The sequence below is a fragment of the Sander lucioperca genome, chromosome 6, assembly GCF_008315115.2.
Source record: "Sander lucioperca isolate FBNREF2018 chromosome 6, SLUC_FBN_1.2, whole genome shotgun sequence".
Taxonomy (NCBI): domain Eukaryota; kingdom Metazoa; phylum Chordata; class Actinopteri; order Perciformes; family Percidae; genus Sander; species Sander lucioperca.
Window position 1 is genome coordinate 41039495 of NC_050178.1, and position 18309 is coordinate 41057803.

An 18309-nucleotide genomic window follows, 5' to 3' on the forward strand; every position below is an offset into this window, starting at 1 on the left:
ACTGTGCTGTAATCTAGATATAGTTCAGGATTTTATACGCTTTTTTGCTTGCTAAGAGTTAGATGATGAGATCGATGCCACCCTCATGTCTGTACACGGGAATATGAAGCCAGAGACAGTTAGCTTAGTTTAGCATAAGGACTGAGAACAGATGGAAACAGCCTGGTTCTGTCCAAAGGTAAAAAGAAAAATCCACATACCAGTACCTCTAAAGCCTAGTTAACATTATATATCATGTTTAAGGGTCTCCTTGGAGTCTTCAGGGAGGTTGCCAGTCAACTAGATGAAGCTCCAGGAAGTAACTGCACTCGGCAAAGAAATAATGCCGCAAACAACCTCTTGTTTACTCACACTACACTTATTAATCGGCCTTTCTGCACTGCCAGAACGTACAACTTTAATGCTCACACTGTACAGATCAATTGACGGGCCATGATGTGGAGCTCACACTGAGTAAACACAGAAACCCCAGTCGGTTTGACCAGTGACAGTTCCAATAAAGTTATTTCAAACAAGGCAACCGCTTCCTCAACAATGTTGACAAAAAGGGAGAGAGGTAGCGTTACAATTCTGCAATGAACGGAGAGTAAAATAAAAACATATAGTGCAGCAGACAGTATGGTGTCTGTTCTGCAGTAAAGTTAAAGATGCAGTAGGTAAGACTTATAAAACTAACTTTCTGACACTATGTTCCAGTAGAACTACATGAAGCAGGTCATTAAAAAAAAATCTGGCTGTAGTGCCTGTAGTGGGATTTTCAAAAATCCACCGCTCCCTGTTCAGATGCACCAATCAGGGCCAGGGGGGGTGTCTAACTGCGTGTCAATTACTGCTCATGCACACACATTCATTCTCCCTTGTGGGGGGAGGGGCTTAGGAGACCGTTTTGGGCTTCAGCAGAAAGGGGGGAGGGACTGAGAAGTTGTTGATGTTCAAATTTCAAAAAGTCCTGGATCTTCCCAATCCTACCTACAGCACCTTTAAGTTTTATATCACAGCCATCTCCTAGTCTCAATAGTCTTTATATAGTAGCCATGTCCCAAGCTGTCTGTGATTGGCAGTGAATGATATACTCTTTATCTTAAATACAAGCTTCTTACCATATACAGGAGTCTGTTTGGAAGAAATTCAAATAGAAATAGGAATAATGAGTTAAACCAGAAATAATACTGTCACAGAAAATGTGTTGTTACTCTACCATCCTAGGGAAACATCCTTTGGAGTGTAAAAAATGTCCTAACAGGATTTAAATTAAATACTATTGAAGTGTAATCCACCACTGCAAGCACTGGATGGATCTATTTCTGGAGAGCAGGAGTCATCACCAGAGACCCATTTTGAAGGTATAGATGCACCATAACCAGCTAACCATGATAAACACGGACAGATGTGCGAAGCCACAGCTGCCTGAAGCGAAAGTGGGTGAGACAGCCAAACATATGGCAGGCACAAGCCGCTGTTGATCTTACACATGATCGCCATGTGTTCTGGTCCACATAACGTTAATAAATATAGTGTTTCTGATGCATCTGGCAGCACAGTATTTCTGAGTTGAGCTCACATGCAGTCATGAAAAAAAATGCTTTAAATATCTGCCAACATTCCACTTATAGGATCACTCTAATGGAATCAAGAAAAGTTGAATTTAGACACATGCAACTACCATTCAATTAAATTTAAAAACTATAAGGCTACAAAATATTTTAAATGAGTTAAATATAGTCTTTGCAGTGTAGTGAAATAAAAAAAATACAAATAATGGTTATATTTCAATGTAAGGGCATGCAGGCATTGTCCCTAGAGCCACGCACATTTTTTTGTGAACACACACACATACACAAACACACACTTATGCCAAATGCCTGCAGGCGGCAGATAATCCCAGTTGATTTCCACGCTCTATGGGGTCCGGTGAGGTGAAAATGTAGGAAGAGGCAACGACCTCAGCTAGAATCAATCTGTCTCAGACAGGACATCCCAGAGGAAAGTGGGAATTAACTGTCTGTGCTAACTCTGAGAGATGCACAATAAGCAGTCTTATCTGATCCTCAATTTGTCTGTTGATAAGTGACCACGTCTCAGTACTATCTTTAGCACATTTTACTAATAATATATACGCATCATTATCACATATACCTTATAATTAGGGCTGTCAATCGATTAAAAAATGTAATCTAATTAATTACATACTCTGTGATTAATTAATCAAAATTAATTGCATACATAATTAACGGTGCCGAACCTTTTTAAGAAAGTAAAAAAAGAAAAAAAAAAAAAGGGTACTAAACAACAGTTGGTGAGAACAGCTTGTTTATTGCTAAGGCCATATGGTCAAAATTAAATGATTTAATAATAATGTATAACAATAACTTATTTCACTAGTAAATTGCTGTTGAACGACAAAAACAACCACCAGATGGGAAAAGGACATTTACAATAACTTCAAATACACCACGAGACTGTAGTTTACCAGTTTCATTGAACGCACCGTCTGTGTTTTTCCGACGACAGCTCCAGATTGTTACATCCCGGTGTTGAATCCTCTACAGTAAAACACAGTCAAACTTTACACCGTTTAGCGTTAGCTGTCAGCATTTTAACCGTTTTTAATCCAGCTACAAGCTAGCGGTAGGCTAACGTTAGCTGCTGTCGAGTATAGTGTTAACTAGCGTCACGTGCAGCAGTGTTTGTGTTGCCGTCTGTTTCAGAGCATCAGAGAGAAGAGCAGACATATCAGTGGCACCAGATTTCGGTAGCCAGGGTTGGCAGGAAGAAGATTTTTACAAGTAAATGTTCCAGTTAATGATCCAGGCAGCACATTCTCGTCTCCCTCCTTCATTTTACAGTTGAATGGTGGCTAGAACGGCTCGGGGTCAAACGTCAATATGGAATGGATTAATCTGTGTTATTTTTTTTAACGTGTTATTTTTTTCTCAGATTAATTAATCGAAATTAACGCGTTATTTTGACAGCCCTACTTATAATATAAACTGATTATATATAAACCGATTCATTATCACCCTAGTTCATGGTGGATGTGTTTGTTTCTTTGTTGAATAAGATCCTCATTAGCTTCTGTCTGTCTTAAACAAAAGCTACTTTTCCTGGGGTCTCTATTATTACATATGAATATTACAACAGCTGGAATACATACATCCATTACATTCATACTCACAATACATCAAAAGATTAAAAAAAGTGTTAGTTGCCTATTACTCATCCGAAAGACACGAAGCGTTTGGTCTCTCTACCAACTCTTGGGGGAAATACTGTATCTGGGTCTTTAGCAAAAGAATTTTTCACTGTGTTCACTAGCCAGTCACTAACTTTGGCTGTCTGTCCCTCGGTCGAGTTGGCTATATGAGCCAGCTTCATTCTGATTTCTTTCTTTTTTTAAATAAATTAGACAAGATACGAGCCTATAACATATTTGTTAGTTCAAGGCTGGATCACTGTAATGCACTTTATGTTGGCCACAATCAAAATTCCCTTTCCTGCCTTTAACTTGTGCAAAATGCTGCTGCTCGCTTTTAAATGAATACCTCCAGGCGTGCACACATTGCCCCCGTTCTTTTTAGAATCGATTTAAAGATTTTAATGTTTGTTTTCAAGGCCATTATAATCTGGCACCGATGTATCTGGCCAAGATTTTAACCCTTCGCGAAAACAACGGGTCATAGCGGTCATCTAATCAACTAGTTACAAAGGTCCCGAGGTGGAGGTACAAACTGTAGAGTGATTGCGCTTTTTCAGTTGCAGCCCCGAGACTTTGGAACAAGTTACCTCCTGACATCCGCACCATAACAGACGTAGCTCGTTTTAAATCTAACCTCAAAACTTATTCATTTAGAATGGCTTTTAATACATATTAGTGTTCCTTTCTTCCTGCTTTTATGTATTCTTTTTCTGATTTGACTGTATGTTTTATTCCTTCCTTATGATTTTACTGTACGTTATGTATTATTGTTGTTACTTCATGTAAAGCACTTTGGATACCTGCTGGTTGCTGTAAAGCGCTATATAAATAATAGTTGTTGAAAATACGAATGAGATGTGTCAGCAACTTTGGGGATAAAGTGCTCTTCTGAGTAATTTGCTTTTCACAGGCAGTGTCCATTGCCTATGTAACTCAGGATACATGGCTGCTGTCTCCCACCTCTCCCTGTCTCCAGCCTGGCACCACGGCTGTAAACACCATGATCTCACACCACGGTCCGTCACCCCCTCTGAAGTCACTCTAGTGTCACTCCATTTCTCTACACAAGACTGTGCTCCCTTAAAGGCTCATTCTTTTCAAGCTGTTATATATTCCCCCCCCCCCCAAGTCAGGCGGAGTACAATCAATTGTTGTGGAAGTGCAGCAGTGGCTGACACACTTAGTGTTCATGCTGCAATGCCCCTTTATAGCCAGCAGATGGGGAAATCGAGCGTCTCACACAACCCTCAGGGACTAAAAGGGGAAATACATTTAGTGCTGGAAATGGTTTGGTAAATTATGCTGTCTGGAGGGGTTTCCTATTATCTTTATGCCAATGTCATGCCCTTTCTCCTAATATAAGGGCCTCACTTTACTTGTGATGCCTGCATGGATTGAACGTTTAATAGGAATTCAGACAGGCAGGCTGTTACAATTTAGCCCCACTGCTTTCTTCAGTCCCAGAAGTTCAGTATTAATAGGCCTGAATCTGTTGAGAATACAAGGCAGGCCATGACAGGGGCAGCCGTGCTGCCAAGATCATCACAGTTCCCTGTCCCTGGGCTCATTACAACATGGGATGGCAATTACCATGTACAGTAAGTGGTAGATTAATTGTCTAAAAGGGGAAGGCCTCCAAGTGATCATAACAGAGCCTGAGCAGGGCAGTGAAACAGCTGTCATCCACACAGGCCTACAGCTGACGAGCTATGCCACATACTGCGACTGCAGCTGACACACTGAATAGAAAACATTCTGTGCAGTATGCCTGACACACTCCTTAACACACACATGCAGGATTGTTGTAAGTCATAATGTGCTTGCCTTACAGGACCCTGCCTGCTCGCTTGTCAAGCTTCCTGACTGTCACTTGTAGTTAGAAATGGAGCAGGTGGACACAGCTGTCAGAAATCATGAAACTCGATAGGAGGATGATTCGTAGTCATACATCATAGATGAATAGATTACGGACATAAAACATGAAACAGGGTCATCTCTGGTCATGTATAGAGCATGTCCCACCTAATGGGCTTTGCTACTGCAAGCCTCATGCATGAGTATCCACAAAATAAAATATCATGGCTGGTCTGTTTTTGCTATTGTTCATTCTCTCCTGGACACATGCTTTGACAGCATTAAATCAACACAAAAGGAACTACACATTTTAAAATGTGTCTACCCTGAGGTCTTTGAATTTTTTGACAAACGTACCAGTAAGTGAGAGATTGCCATTATGCATCTTGACAGAAATTGTCACTGCATCTGTTTAAAAAAACCTCAAGACATCTTAATTGCAGCCAATTAACACTATGTGATAAATCTCCATTTGGCAAATGAACGGCGAGACAGAAAAGCTTTTTGTGTGTTTAGGCAGTACAGTCAAGTCTGGCTTTGTGTGGCCAAGCAGGGGGTAGAAAAAAAAAAGAAGGCAGGGAAAGAGGCAAGGGCCCGGCAGCTTCAGGCTGCCACCATCCACCTATAGGCTTGTCGGTTGCGTCTGGGGATTTGTGGCCAGCTCCTCTTGCTATACGGGACGACGCTCAGGGCCTCACTGGAGGGCACAGGCCATGACAAACCGTGTGTGTGTATAAACCAGATGCTAGGAAGAGGAGGAGGTCAGAGCGGGGGAAGCGTGTGAGGGGCAGAGGCCGGGGTGTCAGCCAGCAGCCCCACACTGTCTGCTGCAACAGAAATGTTGCCTTGAGGGACTGTGGGTGCTCAGGTCTGTCCAGACATTTCTTAGAAGGAGCATAAAGAGCCTGTGTCATTAGTTTTCAATATCATAGCCAAGTGATGGAAAATATGAATGGCCACTGTGGACATCTCCACAGGCGTCCAAATGAAACAAAGAGAAAGCAAGAGATGAGGCAGAGGAGGGGGAGGGGAGGAGACACCACCAGTGAGGGGCTGTAATGAGCCTTGAGGCGATCGAGGGGGTAAAATATCGCAGGGAGAAAAAAAATAAAGAATAATTTAAAATGATTTGGATCTGAAGAATATTAAACTGATATTGTGTCTAAATGAAAGACATTGATAGACAGCTTAAGGTGTGAAAATGAGGAGATATTTGAAAGGCATTGCCATGTCTATGATTTATGACTTTTATAAATAATCTGTTATGCAATAAACCATCATAGTTCACTTATTCTTCACTGTGAATAACAACACAAAGCTGTTTTCATTCAGAGCTACGCTGGGAAATAACTCAAAGCATAGGAATAACAACCCTTGGAAAAATGTTTAGTGAATTAAAACCATAATCGGTTTAATTTCCATCCATAATTGTAAATGATGCCTAAGGGAGTGTGTGGAGAACTGGGAACAGGTCACAGTTCATATTGAGCTTCTTAATATGCTAGTTTAACCAGTTAGCCACACAGCCAAAACTGAACCTCAACTTTTGGCTAAGCATGTCTAAAGCCATGCTAGCATCTCTGTGAGACTGTAAGCTATGTTTATGTTAGCCGCGGTGTTCCCGGCGGCGTATTTACAAATCCTACGCCTGGCCAATAGAAGTGTGTGAATGCTATTGAGTGGTGGGTCTTGGCGTGGCCATAGTAGGATTCATAAATACGCGTGCTACGAGCATGCGTATTTATGAGACATTAATGAGCAACGCATTGTTCGTTGCAGTATTCTACAAAATGCCAGGGGGCATGCAAACTAAATAATCTGTGAATGAGCAAGAAGTAGTAGAGAAGAAGATAGAGCAGAAGTAAAAGAAATTAGGCTGCCTGGCAACAGTAGTCAACACATTCATGATAAACACCAGCGTACCGTCAAACATGACATTAATCTACTGTAATTATAATGTAATATCTGTAATAAAAAACTGTAATATCTACTGAGACCGACGTTTATCTCTAAATCGAAATTACTGTCTGCCTGTAAGACTGTTAAGAACACTTCTTCCATGAGACCGATCTTTCATGTTTTTCCACACTGTCCAGCAAAATGCTTCTTCTTTTCCCAGTGTGGTGTCTCTCTCTGACCACATATTTAGGGCTGTTTGACTCCCTGTGGTCTGTACATTAAGAATCATACAGATGTTTATACATGTTTATGCTGTCTTCCCAGCCGACGATGTTGAACTGAAAGCGAAGCCGAGTTACAAAAATTCAGAGGTGCACAACCACGCACCACTTGTGGAACCTTTGCGGTGGAAACGACAGCCATGGTGACGTCATTTTATGCTTGTGCACCTTGCGCCGGAAAAGCGTTTTTTTTACGAATCCTACTATGGCCACGCCAAGACCAGCCCTTCAATAGCATTCACACACTACTATTGGCCAGGCGTCCATGCTTACGCAAGATAACGTAACCCGATTTGTACAGGTCCTATCCCCTGACCAATCGGCCATCCTAACCTTAACCACTCGAGGTCAATGCCTAACCCCAAACTATCGAGCTGCTTCGTAGGGTGTGGCCATAGTAGGATTCGGAAAAACGTGCGCGCACCATGTACGAAGGCCTGCGCCACTGTGTTGCGCGCCAGTATAACTAAAGCTTTAAGCACAGCCATGCTTTGAGCTAAATGTTAACATCGGCATGCTAACATGCTCACAATGACAATGTTTAGCTGATGTTTAGCAGGTATATTATATGTTATGTTCACTATTTCAGTATAGTGTATTAGCATGTTAACATTTGCTGCCTAGCGATAAAAACAAAGTCCAGCTGAGACTGAATGTAAGTATTTGTTCATGAACTGAAGGCTCACCGACCCAATGATGTCGCTAGATGAAAAGTCAAGGCATCACAAATTATATTAAAATCATAGATTGTAAAAATAAAGGATGTAACAGCAGTGGCGTCACCCATTGGTTTGTGGACTAGCGTTTTGAAGCCTCGAGTTAGATTTTCAATTGGCTGAAGGGAGACATCAACATTTTATGGTGACCAAAATGTTCCAATCAGATTTGATGAAGTGAAAACAGTGAGAGGGTCAAAGTTTAAGACGGAAATATGGACACCGGCATATAAACACCAAAAAACAAGTTCAGGGCTATTTTAATGTACACAGTGCCATGGACACGCACTGCTAAGCCTCTGTCCTGATTGACTGATTGGTTTAATCTGATACCATAAACTCTTAACACTTGAGTCATGAACACTAAAACCCCCTGGAAAAGTTATAACTCCCTTCAATTTAACCAATACATTTGCATACTGTGTAGACACACTGAAATGTCTAAATCCATTTTACCACTGCAAGATATCTGCATTTAGATGATGATAATGATACCCTTTGGCTTAATACTCTCAATCCAATTTACTAACTTGATAATCAGATCAGTTACATTATCTGGCCAGACAACACTCATCTGAGAAATCCCAACTGATCCAGATATTGTATGTTGAAACCTGCACTCTACAATGTGCTGTATAGACACACTGCAGAACATGTGTGGCAAGAGTAGACATAACTTTAAGGCAAAAACTGTAAAACAAAAGTGTAAAAGCCCCTTGTCCTTAGCCACTGTCATGTCAATATTGTAGAAAACACAAAAAAGGTATGGCAGAAAACCTCTATTTTTGTCCTGCTGTATGAACACAAAAGCTCTTGGTGGGCTGAAAGCTCTCAAAGATTCCAGCTCTGTCAGAGTGATTTCAAGAGGTGCCATTATTTGAAGGGAGAGGGAGTTCACTAGGAGTCAAACGGGGATTTATAAGAGCTTGTAGTAGAAGGAGTCTCAAAACAGGGCATCTGTTCCAAGCTTTACTGCTGCTAGAAGGTCTAATTCACAAATGTTACTGTTACTACTCCAGCACATATTCTGCTGCACAGCTGCTACACTGCAGATGGAAAACATGTCTTGTTGATTTTCAATATTTCAAAAAAAAAGGCCTAACCGCTTCAACTGATTTCATAGTTTCATCAAACATTTTTGCAAAGCAACTGGAATACCTATGAAAGATTCCTGCATTACCCTAAATACCTCTAAATCATTAAACCATCACTTTAAAGTGAATCTATTTAACACCTATGATATGTAAGAAATATGAAAAAGGTGAATTGGAAATCATTCTTTTCACACATGTAACCATTTATCCAGTCTGTCAAGTAGGGCTGCGACTAATCTAAACCAATAGTCCAAACACCAAATCTATTTAAAAAAAATGTAATGTGATATAAAACTGAGAAAAGCAGCAAAACCTTATATTTGAAAGCCGGAAAAGAAATGTTTGGCATTCTGACTGAAAAAGGGAGATAAATGATTAATCAAAATTCGATGCACTTTCAGGCGATTGGCTCATCAATGAAATAACTAATCGTTTCAGCACTACTGTCAGGTAAACGGCTCAAACCTATTCTGGATTAGAAGACATAAGTAAATGTATCTACACATATGCTAACACCACCATTCATTTTCTCCAGCCTAACCAACCACTGCCTTCCCCTGGGGATACAGTATAATCTTTCCTCCCACTGTGCTTAACACCTGTTACAACTGTGCCCTGCAAACCACCTCCGTATCAGCTTTCTATCAGAGTCCAGTCCACATTATCACCAAGCACTGTCCAGACATCATTCATTTCTGCACATTGACTATGACCAGAGAGGCTTATGTTGCTGACAGACACGTGGAGCTGTTGTGTTGAGAGGGCACGCTTCTGTAAATGTGACCAATCTAGCTCTATGAGGCGGAGGTGCAGCTGTTACAATAGAGTACAGTACAGTAGGTGAAAGGGTATACAAACTCATATAGGTTACCCATATATTTCAAAAGGACATCAAAGACAGTGTTTTTTTCTATTGAATTACAAGTCTTTCTCTGATATGTTTTCTCGTCATTGTATCGTTACACACCTACATCTTTCCTCCTTGTGACTAGTACAAAGCAGCCTTTCCCCACAAGCCTCTGGCCCTGTCACAGAGCTCAGAGTGGCCTCTCTGCGTGGACCAGCAGGGTGCTCGGTTTCGGTCCACAGGGCAGGTGATAATGACTTCCCTCCCCTCCCTGCTTCTCCTCCTCATCCCAAGCTACAGTGGTGAAGGTGACTGCAGCTGGAGGATTTCTTTCTTTCTAAACTGCAGGGGATATGAGTTGGAGGGTGAGCGGTGTCTGGGATCTAGTGTTTTTCTATGTGAGAGAGTCAGTCTAGTTGGGGGTGTTGGTTTCCAGTATTATTAACCTATTAACGAAGGAGGCTCACATAACACTCCATTAATGATGAATGTTAAGCTCTAGCGGGTGAGCACCTATACATCCTCCATTTCAAAAGAATTGCCGGTGCAACACAGATGTCTTCTTACTTCACAGTTTTATTTATTTTATAAGGTGCATAAGGGCCTTTTTACAGTCGCCGCAGCCGATCTGGCCAATGTGACGTAAAAATGACGTAGATCTCGCTCGCACGCCAGGATTTTAAGTGCGTGACCAGAGGTCGTGCACCACTCTATTTTTTTCAGTGGCGCACGACAAAGCCAAAACAGGAAGCATGGACGAGTTAGAGGACAACTGGATGCCAGGGCTCTCACAGTGACTGTAAGTCTCTCTTGTAAACTTACTGGGTTAAAGTGCCCATATTATGAAAAAATCACTTTTTCTGGGATTTGGGGTGTTATGTTGTGTCTCTGGTGCTTCCACACACATACAAACTTTGAAAAGAATCCATCCATGCTGTTTAGAGTGAGATACAGTTTCTGAATGTGTCCTGCCTTCAGTCTCTGGGTGAGCTGGTCAAAATCTGCACGGCTTGTGATGTCACAAGCCGAAACGAGCAGGCTAACCGCAACCATTAGCTCGTAGCGCTAATGCTAACGCTAGCATGCTAACGCTAGCATGCTAACGCTAGCATGCTACCTCGTTCTCAATAGCAAAGCACTGCTACAACACACACAAGTTCACCATAATCTACAAAAGAACTACTTACATGTGCGCCCTCATTTAGAAGTCTCCCAGCTAATCCTGCCTTGTAACTGACCAAAGTTGTAAAAACAGCCTTTCTTTTACTGTCTATGGAGCTAGCTAGCTGACATGATCTACATCTGAGCTACTGGGCATGTGCAAGTGCTATCAAAGATAGTACAGAAGAAGAAGAAGAAAAGAGGTCTCACTCTGTAGCTAAAACAGAGACCAGCTGAAAAGAGGAGCTGCAGCAGTGAGAGAGAGCACTGCAGTACAACAAAAATATGGTGTTTTTTGAAAATTAAACCATGTAAACCTATTCTGGTACAACCTTATATACAATCATGAACCTGAAAATGAGCATAATATGGCTGCTTTAAGATGAGTTCTTTATGGTGAATGAAAGGCTTGATCCGACGAAGTAGGTTATCGAATCAAGTCGAAACATTGACGTCAATGCTGCTGCCAGTTCTGCCGTTGTTTCCCCTTTTTCTTCTTCTTCTAGTCCGTAGAAATAGCAAAAGTCGGTAGCCTTTGCTCATTAGCGACACCCTTTCAGGAGAAGACTGCATCTAGTGTCGCGGCCACCGCGCGCGAGTATAAACAGTTACGGCGCTCCCGTGACGTCACATTTGCACACGACAGGTCGGCTGCGGCGAGTATACTGCACGTTTAACAGTGACTAACGTTTCCATGTAAGGTTACAAGGAAATTACTTTGTGGGGGGGTTGTGGGACTCAGAGCATCACATATTCACAGAAGTGTTTCTCCTTATGCCTCAATACCTTCTGGCACTAAACATGTGAAACAGCGTTGAGGACTATCGATCGCTGTGGATCCGAGGCTGAGGGGTACGTCTGCCTGATTTTTTTTCCAGACTTAACACCATGTACCTCTCTGTTTGTGCCTGAGAGGGTAATAATAGCAGCTCAGGCCCTTTCAGTCCACCCCCTCCTCCTTTAACTAGGGAGGCTCATTCTGGTCGGTCATTACCATTCAGGCTTTCAAACATCCCCTCAACATCACCACCACACAGCTCTCCTGGTGTGTGTGTGTGTGTGTGTGTGTGTGTGTGTGTGTGTGTGTGCGCGTGTGTGTGCGTGTGTGTGCGTGTGTGTGCGTGTGTGTGTGTGTGTGTGTGTGTGTGTGTGTGTGTGTGTGTGTGTGGGTGGGTGTGTGGGTGTGTGTGTGTGTGAAAATAGGAAGGAATGGAGTGATCACAAGAGAGAGATGGATGGATAGATGGATGAAGAGAGGCACACAAGCAGCATAATTACAGGGAAGACCCCTCCTCCTCCTCCCTCGTCCATCCAAAACCTCACAGGCCTCACAAGGCAACAGCAGCACAGACAGTGAAAAAGGTGGTAAAGGGCTTTGCTTTGTTGGGTTTTTCATTTTCACAGCCTCACAGCAATTACATCCCAGTCTGAGAGACACATGAGGAGGTGGAGGAGGGGAACACAAACAAAACGAGAGATATTCTGCTCCGGAGTGTAGCGCTGCAGAGATCTGTTGGGTGGTTCAAGGCTGCCTCCACTGCCTGAGGTTGTGGATGAACCTGCCAGGAAGCAGGTGCTCCCCTGCTGGGATCTATATCTCACCTGCCCCCCTCCCGTGCAGCAGTGCACCATATTTAGATTACTGAATTAGAAATCTAGACAGTGATCATCAGGAGGGACACAACAGCAGCTCTGAATAAAAATCTGATAATCAGTCAGTGAACATTTTACTGATACATTCAGTATCAACATTTGGCGACTTTCCTGTAATTAACATTTCCTCATTATATTAATAGAACACAATTCAGTCTGCATTATGTTTCATTTTGTTGTAAAAGAAATATAGTTCTTCAAATAACTTCAAGGAGACATGGTTATATCTTTGATAACTTTCTTCAAGTTCTTGCTAACTTTTTCATTGTAATCTCTGCTCTGTAAAAACAGAAATATCAAATAAATAATAATATTACATTGTTTAAAAAAAAAAGTTTGACTGAGGAATTCTTCTGGAACAGAACCCAGACATTCTGGTTTTAATTTGGCTCTGGATTGAGATGTCACACAGGCCGATGCATTGCACAGGCTTAAAGGCAGGATCCTTCAAGTGTCCTTTAGGAATAATGACTTTACCATCTTCAGTTTAAAATATTGTTTTCAAAGTAAAGATTATTTTTTGGGGCTTTTTCCCCTTTGTTTCAGAGTGACAGTGGATGGACAGGAAAGTTGGGAGAGAGATGGGGGATAACACGCAGCAAAGGGCCACAGGTCGGATTCGAACCGCGGCCGCTGCAAAGGCTGCAAAGGCCTCAGCCTACATGGGGTGCACGCTCTTACTGGGTGAGCTAGAGGTCGCCCCTTGTTTTTAAATTAAAATAAGTTTCAATGTATAGTTATCATCTAAAACCATTTGGAAGACTCAAGGGTTATTCTTGGCAGCTGTATTTGAAATTTGTGATATGACTTCTTGGCTTTGATTCATCTCGCAATGTGTTTGAGGATGTTCACTTGAATCAAATACATAGAATCATATTATGTAGCTATCAAATCTTGGTCAGAATTCACAAATAAAAATTTCTATTGAAGAGTGAAGCATAAATCAAAGTTTACTATTTGCTTTCTGCCCAGTTTTTTCATTAAAACAGTTGTCATCGTGATGGGTAAATGATGATGTATAACCAAACTACTGTTTCACCTAATTTGTATAAGTTGTTGTACTGGCATAAAGCATGCACTGTTGGAATTGTGATTAATTTCCCTCTAACATTCCCCTGGGACAGGGGGCTTTTACTCTGAAGTTCTCGGGTCAATAGCCACTGATACACACGGGTGACCTATAAATCCATCCTTGTATCCATTCTTTAAATAATTCATAAGGAGGTAGGTTTGAGCGCTGCATTTTGAGGGGAATGTGTCAACAAACTGGCAAGTGTCTGTCCTTAAACAGATTGGAGCTGGTTTTAATGCAGTCTCTTTCATCTGAATGATATGGAAACCAGCTCCCAGAGGATTTAGCAACCATCTGAGAGCCACCCTCCACGGCTAATGCTAGTGTTTTTTTTGCTGTATTCTGAAGGGGAATAAACACACAAACCAACCCTGAACATCATTATTCACTACAGCCCCACATTAAAGGAAAAAATCCATCAAAATCAAACAAAAGACAACTGTATTTTTGTCTCATAAAACTCTCTGCACGTGGTATTACTTGTATACAAGAATCGTAAATTTGGAAACACACAATGAACACAGAATGTTTCACAATGTCCGTGTTTGGAACGTGAAACTAAGGGCCAGACTCTTTGTTTTTCTCAGGATGTCCTGTCTGAGGGGACAAAGCAGACATTACACAAGGAAAAGAGATGTAGTGCCGGTACTCGGCTGAGTCTGTTCACAGCCAATGAGGAACAGATTCCTGTTGACACAACTTTCGGTGTGAATCATGTTTGGAGTGATTATGTTACAGAGGGCACTGGAAGCACTGAGGACATTTACAGCAAACAGATGAGCAAGGAGACAGTTCTTTTAAAACTAATCATTTTACTAAACATACTCAGCAAGCGAGGCCCCAGCCTGTTCACTCAGATGTCCCCTATGGACTGGATCTGAATTGATTTCCACTGCTATGCCAATTGATTACTGTTGACCCACAAACAAAGTATCTAGAAAACACTCCAGTGCCTGACCCTGACCATGAATTAGCCCATTAGCAGAAAGCCTGTTTACATATATTTAAATAGCTACTTTTGAGAAAGGAAATAACAGATTTGTTCTCTTACAAATGAAAAGTATCATTCATAAGCAATAAAACACGCCATTGCTCAGTTTAAAACATGCAGCCTTATTTGATTTCACTTGTATTAGTTGTTACAATAGCTTACTATTTTAGCTAAATACTAAACTGCTGTTTAGCTGGCTTAGCACTGGCTGCTGGTCAGGAAAAGTTACACAGACTTGCTTTAAATTGGCACCACCAACTTTACAGATCAAGTTGACTTTACTCATTATTAAGAAGTCTTAATGTGAAAAGTGTTGAATGTAGGGATCGACAGATACTGTTTTTTCAAAGCCGATACCAATTCCAATTATTAAAAGTTAATGAAACCGATAACCGATATTTGGAGCCGATATGCATTTCCAGTGAAAATTTAAATCAATAAAATTAAGATTTTGGTGTAATGTAATAAAACTCCAACACAAAACTGAAAGTAATATTCAGTTGGTTGTCATATACAATTTCACTGCTAGATGGGAGAAATTCTTACACAATGTAGCTTTAAGCAATTATTTGATAAATTAGAAACTTTCAACATAATACCTAGTAAAAGATAGTCACATAGTGTTGTGGGCGGGACATTAAGTCAGATTCAGTGAGTGAAACCGAAGCAGAGGAACAGACACAGAGCTGTAGCGGGGGCCAAAGTAGCACACTTTTTAATTAATTATTCTATCCCTAGTTGAATTTCTTCTGTGAGGGAGCGCTCCAAAGTCTTACCCTGATGATGTCATAAAGGCAAAACTATGGGATCCAGCATTTTTGGAGCTTAACTCATACTAAGGCTGAAAGTAAGGATTTCCTGGCCTCTGCTGCTTCAATTTTGATGATTCTTTATTTAATATGTCCCTTATGAGTCCCTAAAATGTATGTAAGTGCAATACTAAATCAATGAAGGACCCCTTTAAGTTTTTATGTAATGTTTTTTAATGTCTCTCTTCTCTGTTTTGATTCTAAACAAACTGCCAGAGACTTTTCCCCTTAAAATACCTTCCACACACCAAATGTAAAAGCTTTTATGATATTGATAAAGGATGATTTTTTTTTTAAATATACATGTACATTAACTAATACTGTTACCTGTACATAAAAACATCATGTGTAAAGTAGGTGGATTTAACTTGCAAGGATTCCCGATTACACCGGTCACATGCCAGACTCTGATCAAGAGTTTGATCTTTCTGATATCTGTTGTCAGAACCAGTCTGGCAGAAACTTGTTTTCTAGCAGAGGTGTTTATGAACCTGCACGACAGCAGTATCACATGACCTAACTGACAAATGCTCTCATTCAAATCCCTGTAAAGAGAGTAATAATAAAGATGTGTGGGAAAGAAAAAGAAAAATGCTGATGAACAACTTTTAACACAAAACAGGTGCTTTGAGGAGAGGTGGGAACCCATCATCAGCTCAGGTCACACTCCCCAGGTTGACCTGATGTGGTGTTTAATCTTGTTTACTCTTTTAAAGGCTGCCTCGTATAGATAAGGTTGTTGATGGACCCTGATTGGCAAATCACTTGGGCCTGTTCCGAGCTGAGCAACAGTGTTGGACTATACTGTGACGGTTAATAGCTTTATTGAATCGGAAGCGCTGACCCCATTAAAAGCAGCTGAACATCCCAGACTAAAGTCGACACAAAGCAGCGCTGCCTTTGCAGTTTGCCTCAGTGCGTGTATGAGGCACAAATTCAATATTGTCACCTATACAAACCAGTCCTGTGTCTTTGTTCTGTATCTATCACTAACACAACTCGTGGCACTGACTTTCCTCATGCCAGACCTGCATGTCAGACCACAATATACTGTATAGCATACATAAAAAGTTATGTATGATATATATTTTTAAAACTGTCTAAAAGTATCAATCCTTTGCCAACCCAGCACCACACACACACACACACACACACACAGGATATCATATGCCTGCCATGCCTGCCTCTCCATTGTTTGTTTTGCCCAGGAAACAGGATATTCACACAGAGGAGAGGCGACCAGCTGACCACAGAGCCAAAACAGAAAAAAGTCATACTTTAAAAACAGTACAGAAGTATAGGCTCTTATTTCTTCAAATCCTTTCAGTTTATCACGGTTGTGACCACAGTCTCCTGTGTGTTTCAACTGTCCAGATAACTCCAATTTAAGTTGCTGACTAGCAAAGCACTATGTTGACATGTCAACAGTTCACCACCCAGATGACATTCAGCCCAGCTGACATTCAGGCAGCAGAAGTCAGGTAAAAGACTAGAAGTCTACAGGCTATATACCAGTTCACATGAGGCGTGGGATCCATCAAACAGTGTTTTGGATTAATGTAGTGAGGCATGTGAAGCACAAGAGTGTTTGTGTTTCTTTACAGAAATACTACATAAAATAAAGCATTTAAAGGCTATAAATAATGCGAAATACAAGTAGGTAATTTTCAAGAAGGCTTCAAATAAGAGCAATAGCTAGGCCATACGTGTTACTGTTCCTGAGTTACTGCAAAATAAAGATAACAAAACGAACCATGTGGCTGCCAGGAGAAAAAAAAGCTGTTACAGGTAGGCAATAAATCCCTATACTGTTTACAAATAAATAAATAAATGCCTACGCTCGAAATGGTTCAGCTGTATGAAAATGAAAGGTTCCTCACCATGTGTCTTTTGTTGTGATCTGATCGCTCCCAAGTCTGCGTGTGCGCGGCGCGTCTCAGCCGGGCACCGGGTCAGTCGAAATAAATCTACTTCTCTCCTTAAAAGATGAAGACAAGCCTACAAAGAATAAAAGCTTCGCAATGGATGAAGAGTTAGTTCTGAAGAGTTTATCAGAGACCGGGCTGAAAAGTCCAGGAAGGGAAGCTGCTGCCTGTTCGGCATCCTTGTATCACGCACTCTACACAGTCAGTGAATCCAATCCATCCACACTCCCCGCCTCCTCCTCTCCGCTGCCGTCCGCAGATTCAGGATGGGACAGATGGATTTCCCTCTGCTGCTGCCTCAAACAAAATAAAAAATAAAGGCCATTTAACCATATCTGATCCTAAGTTGTAGGCCTATGTTATATGGCCGATACATTATTTACCTATATTGCATATATTTAATTATATAAGAAGTTTGTCACTTCACACCAATGTGTTGAAATGTGCTATAGGCTACAGATGTCTCTACATGTAGACTTTCTCCATCTATTTAGTGTATTGTGCCTCAATTATTTAATGTTTTGCACAATGCATTGAAACAGGAATGAGAGGCCTTTGTGGAATAATACTTTTAGAAGTCAGACCAGACCAGTAGGTTATTTTTTCCTCAGTGTAATACAGTATTCTTAGCTTTCCATTGTTCATTTATTGAATGGCCAAATGTAGCCTATTACAATATCAGTTTGAAAGAGTTCAGGGTGGTGCAGCCATACAACCTCTGATTTATTCTTAAAGCCGCATCAATCCATATTTTTATATCAGCAATGGATTAAATGTCCGTGTGTAACGTAAAAGGGGTCTTCCCAGTGAC

General features: G+C 41.2%; 1 protein-coding gene across 1 annotated transcript in view; it reads right to left on the reverse strand.

Annotated features, from left to right (window-relative positions):
• Positions 1-17711, reverse strand: part of frmd4ba (FERM domain containing 4Ba) — a 47360-nt gene extending 29649 nt beyond the window's left edge. The window contains exon 1 of the mRNA XM_036002665.1: positions 17454-17711. Coding sequence (XP_035858558.1) covers positions 17454-17456 — 3 coding nt within the window. The 5' untranslated portion in view covers positions 17457-17711. The remainder of the gene's footprint in view (positions 1-17453) is intronic.
• Positions 17712-18309: the final 598 nt, after the last annotated feature.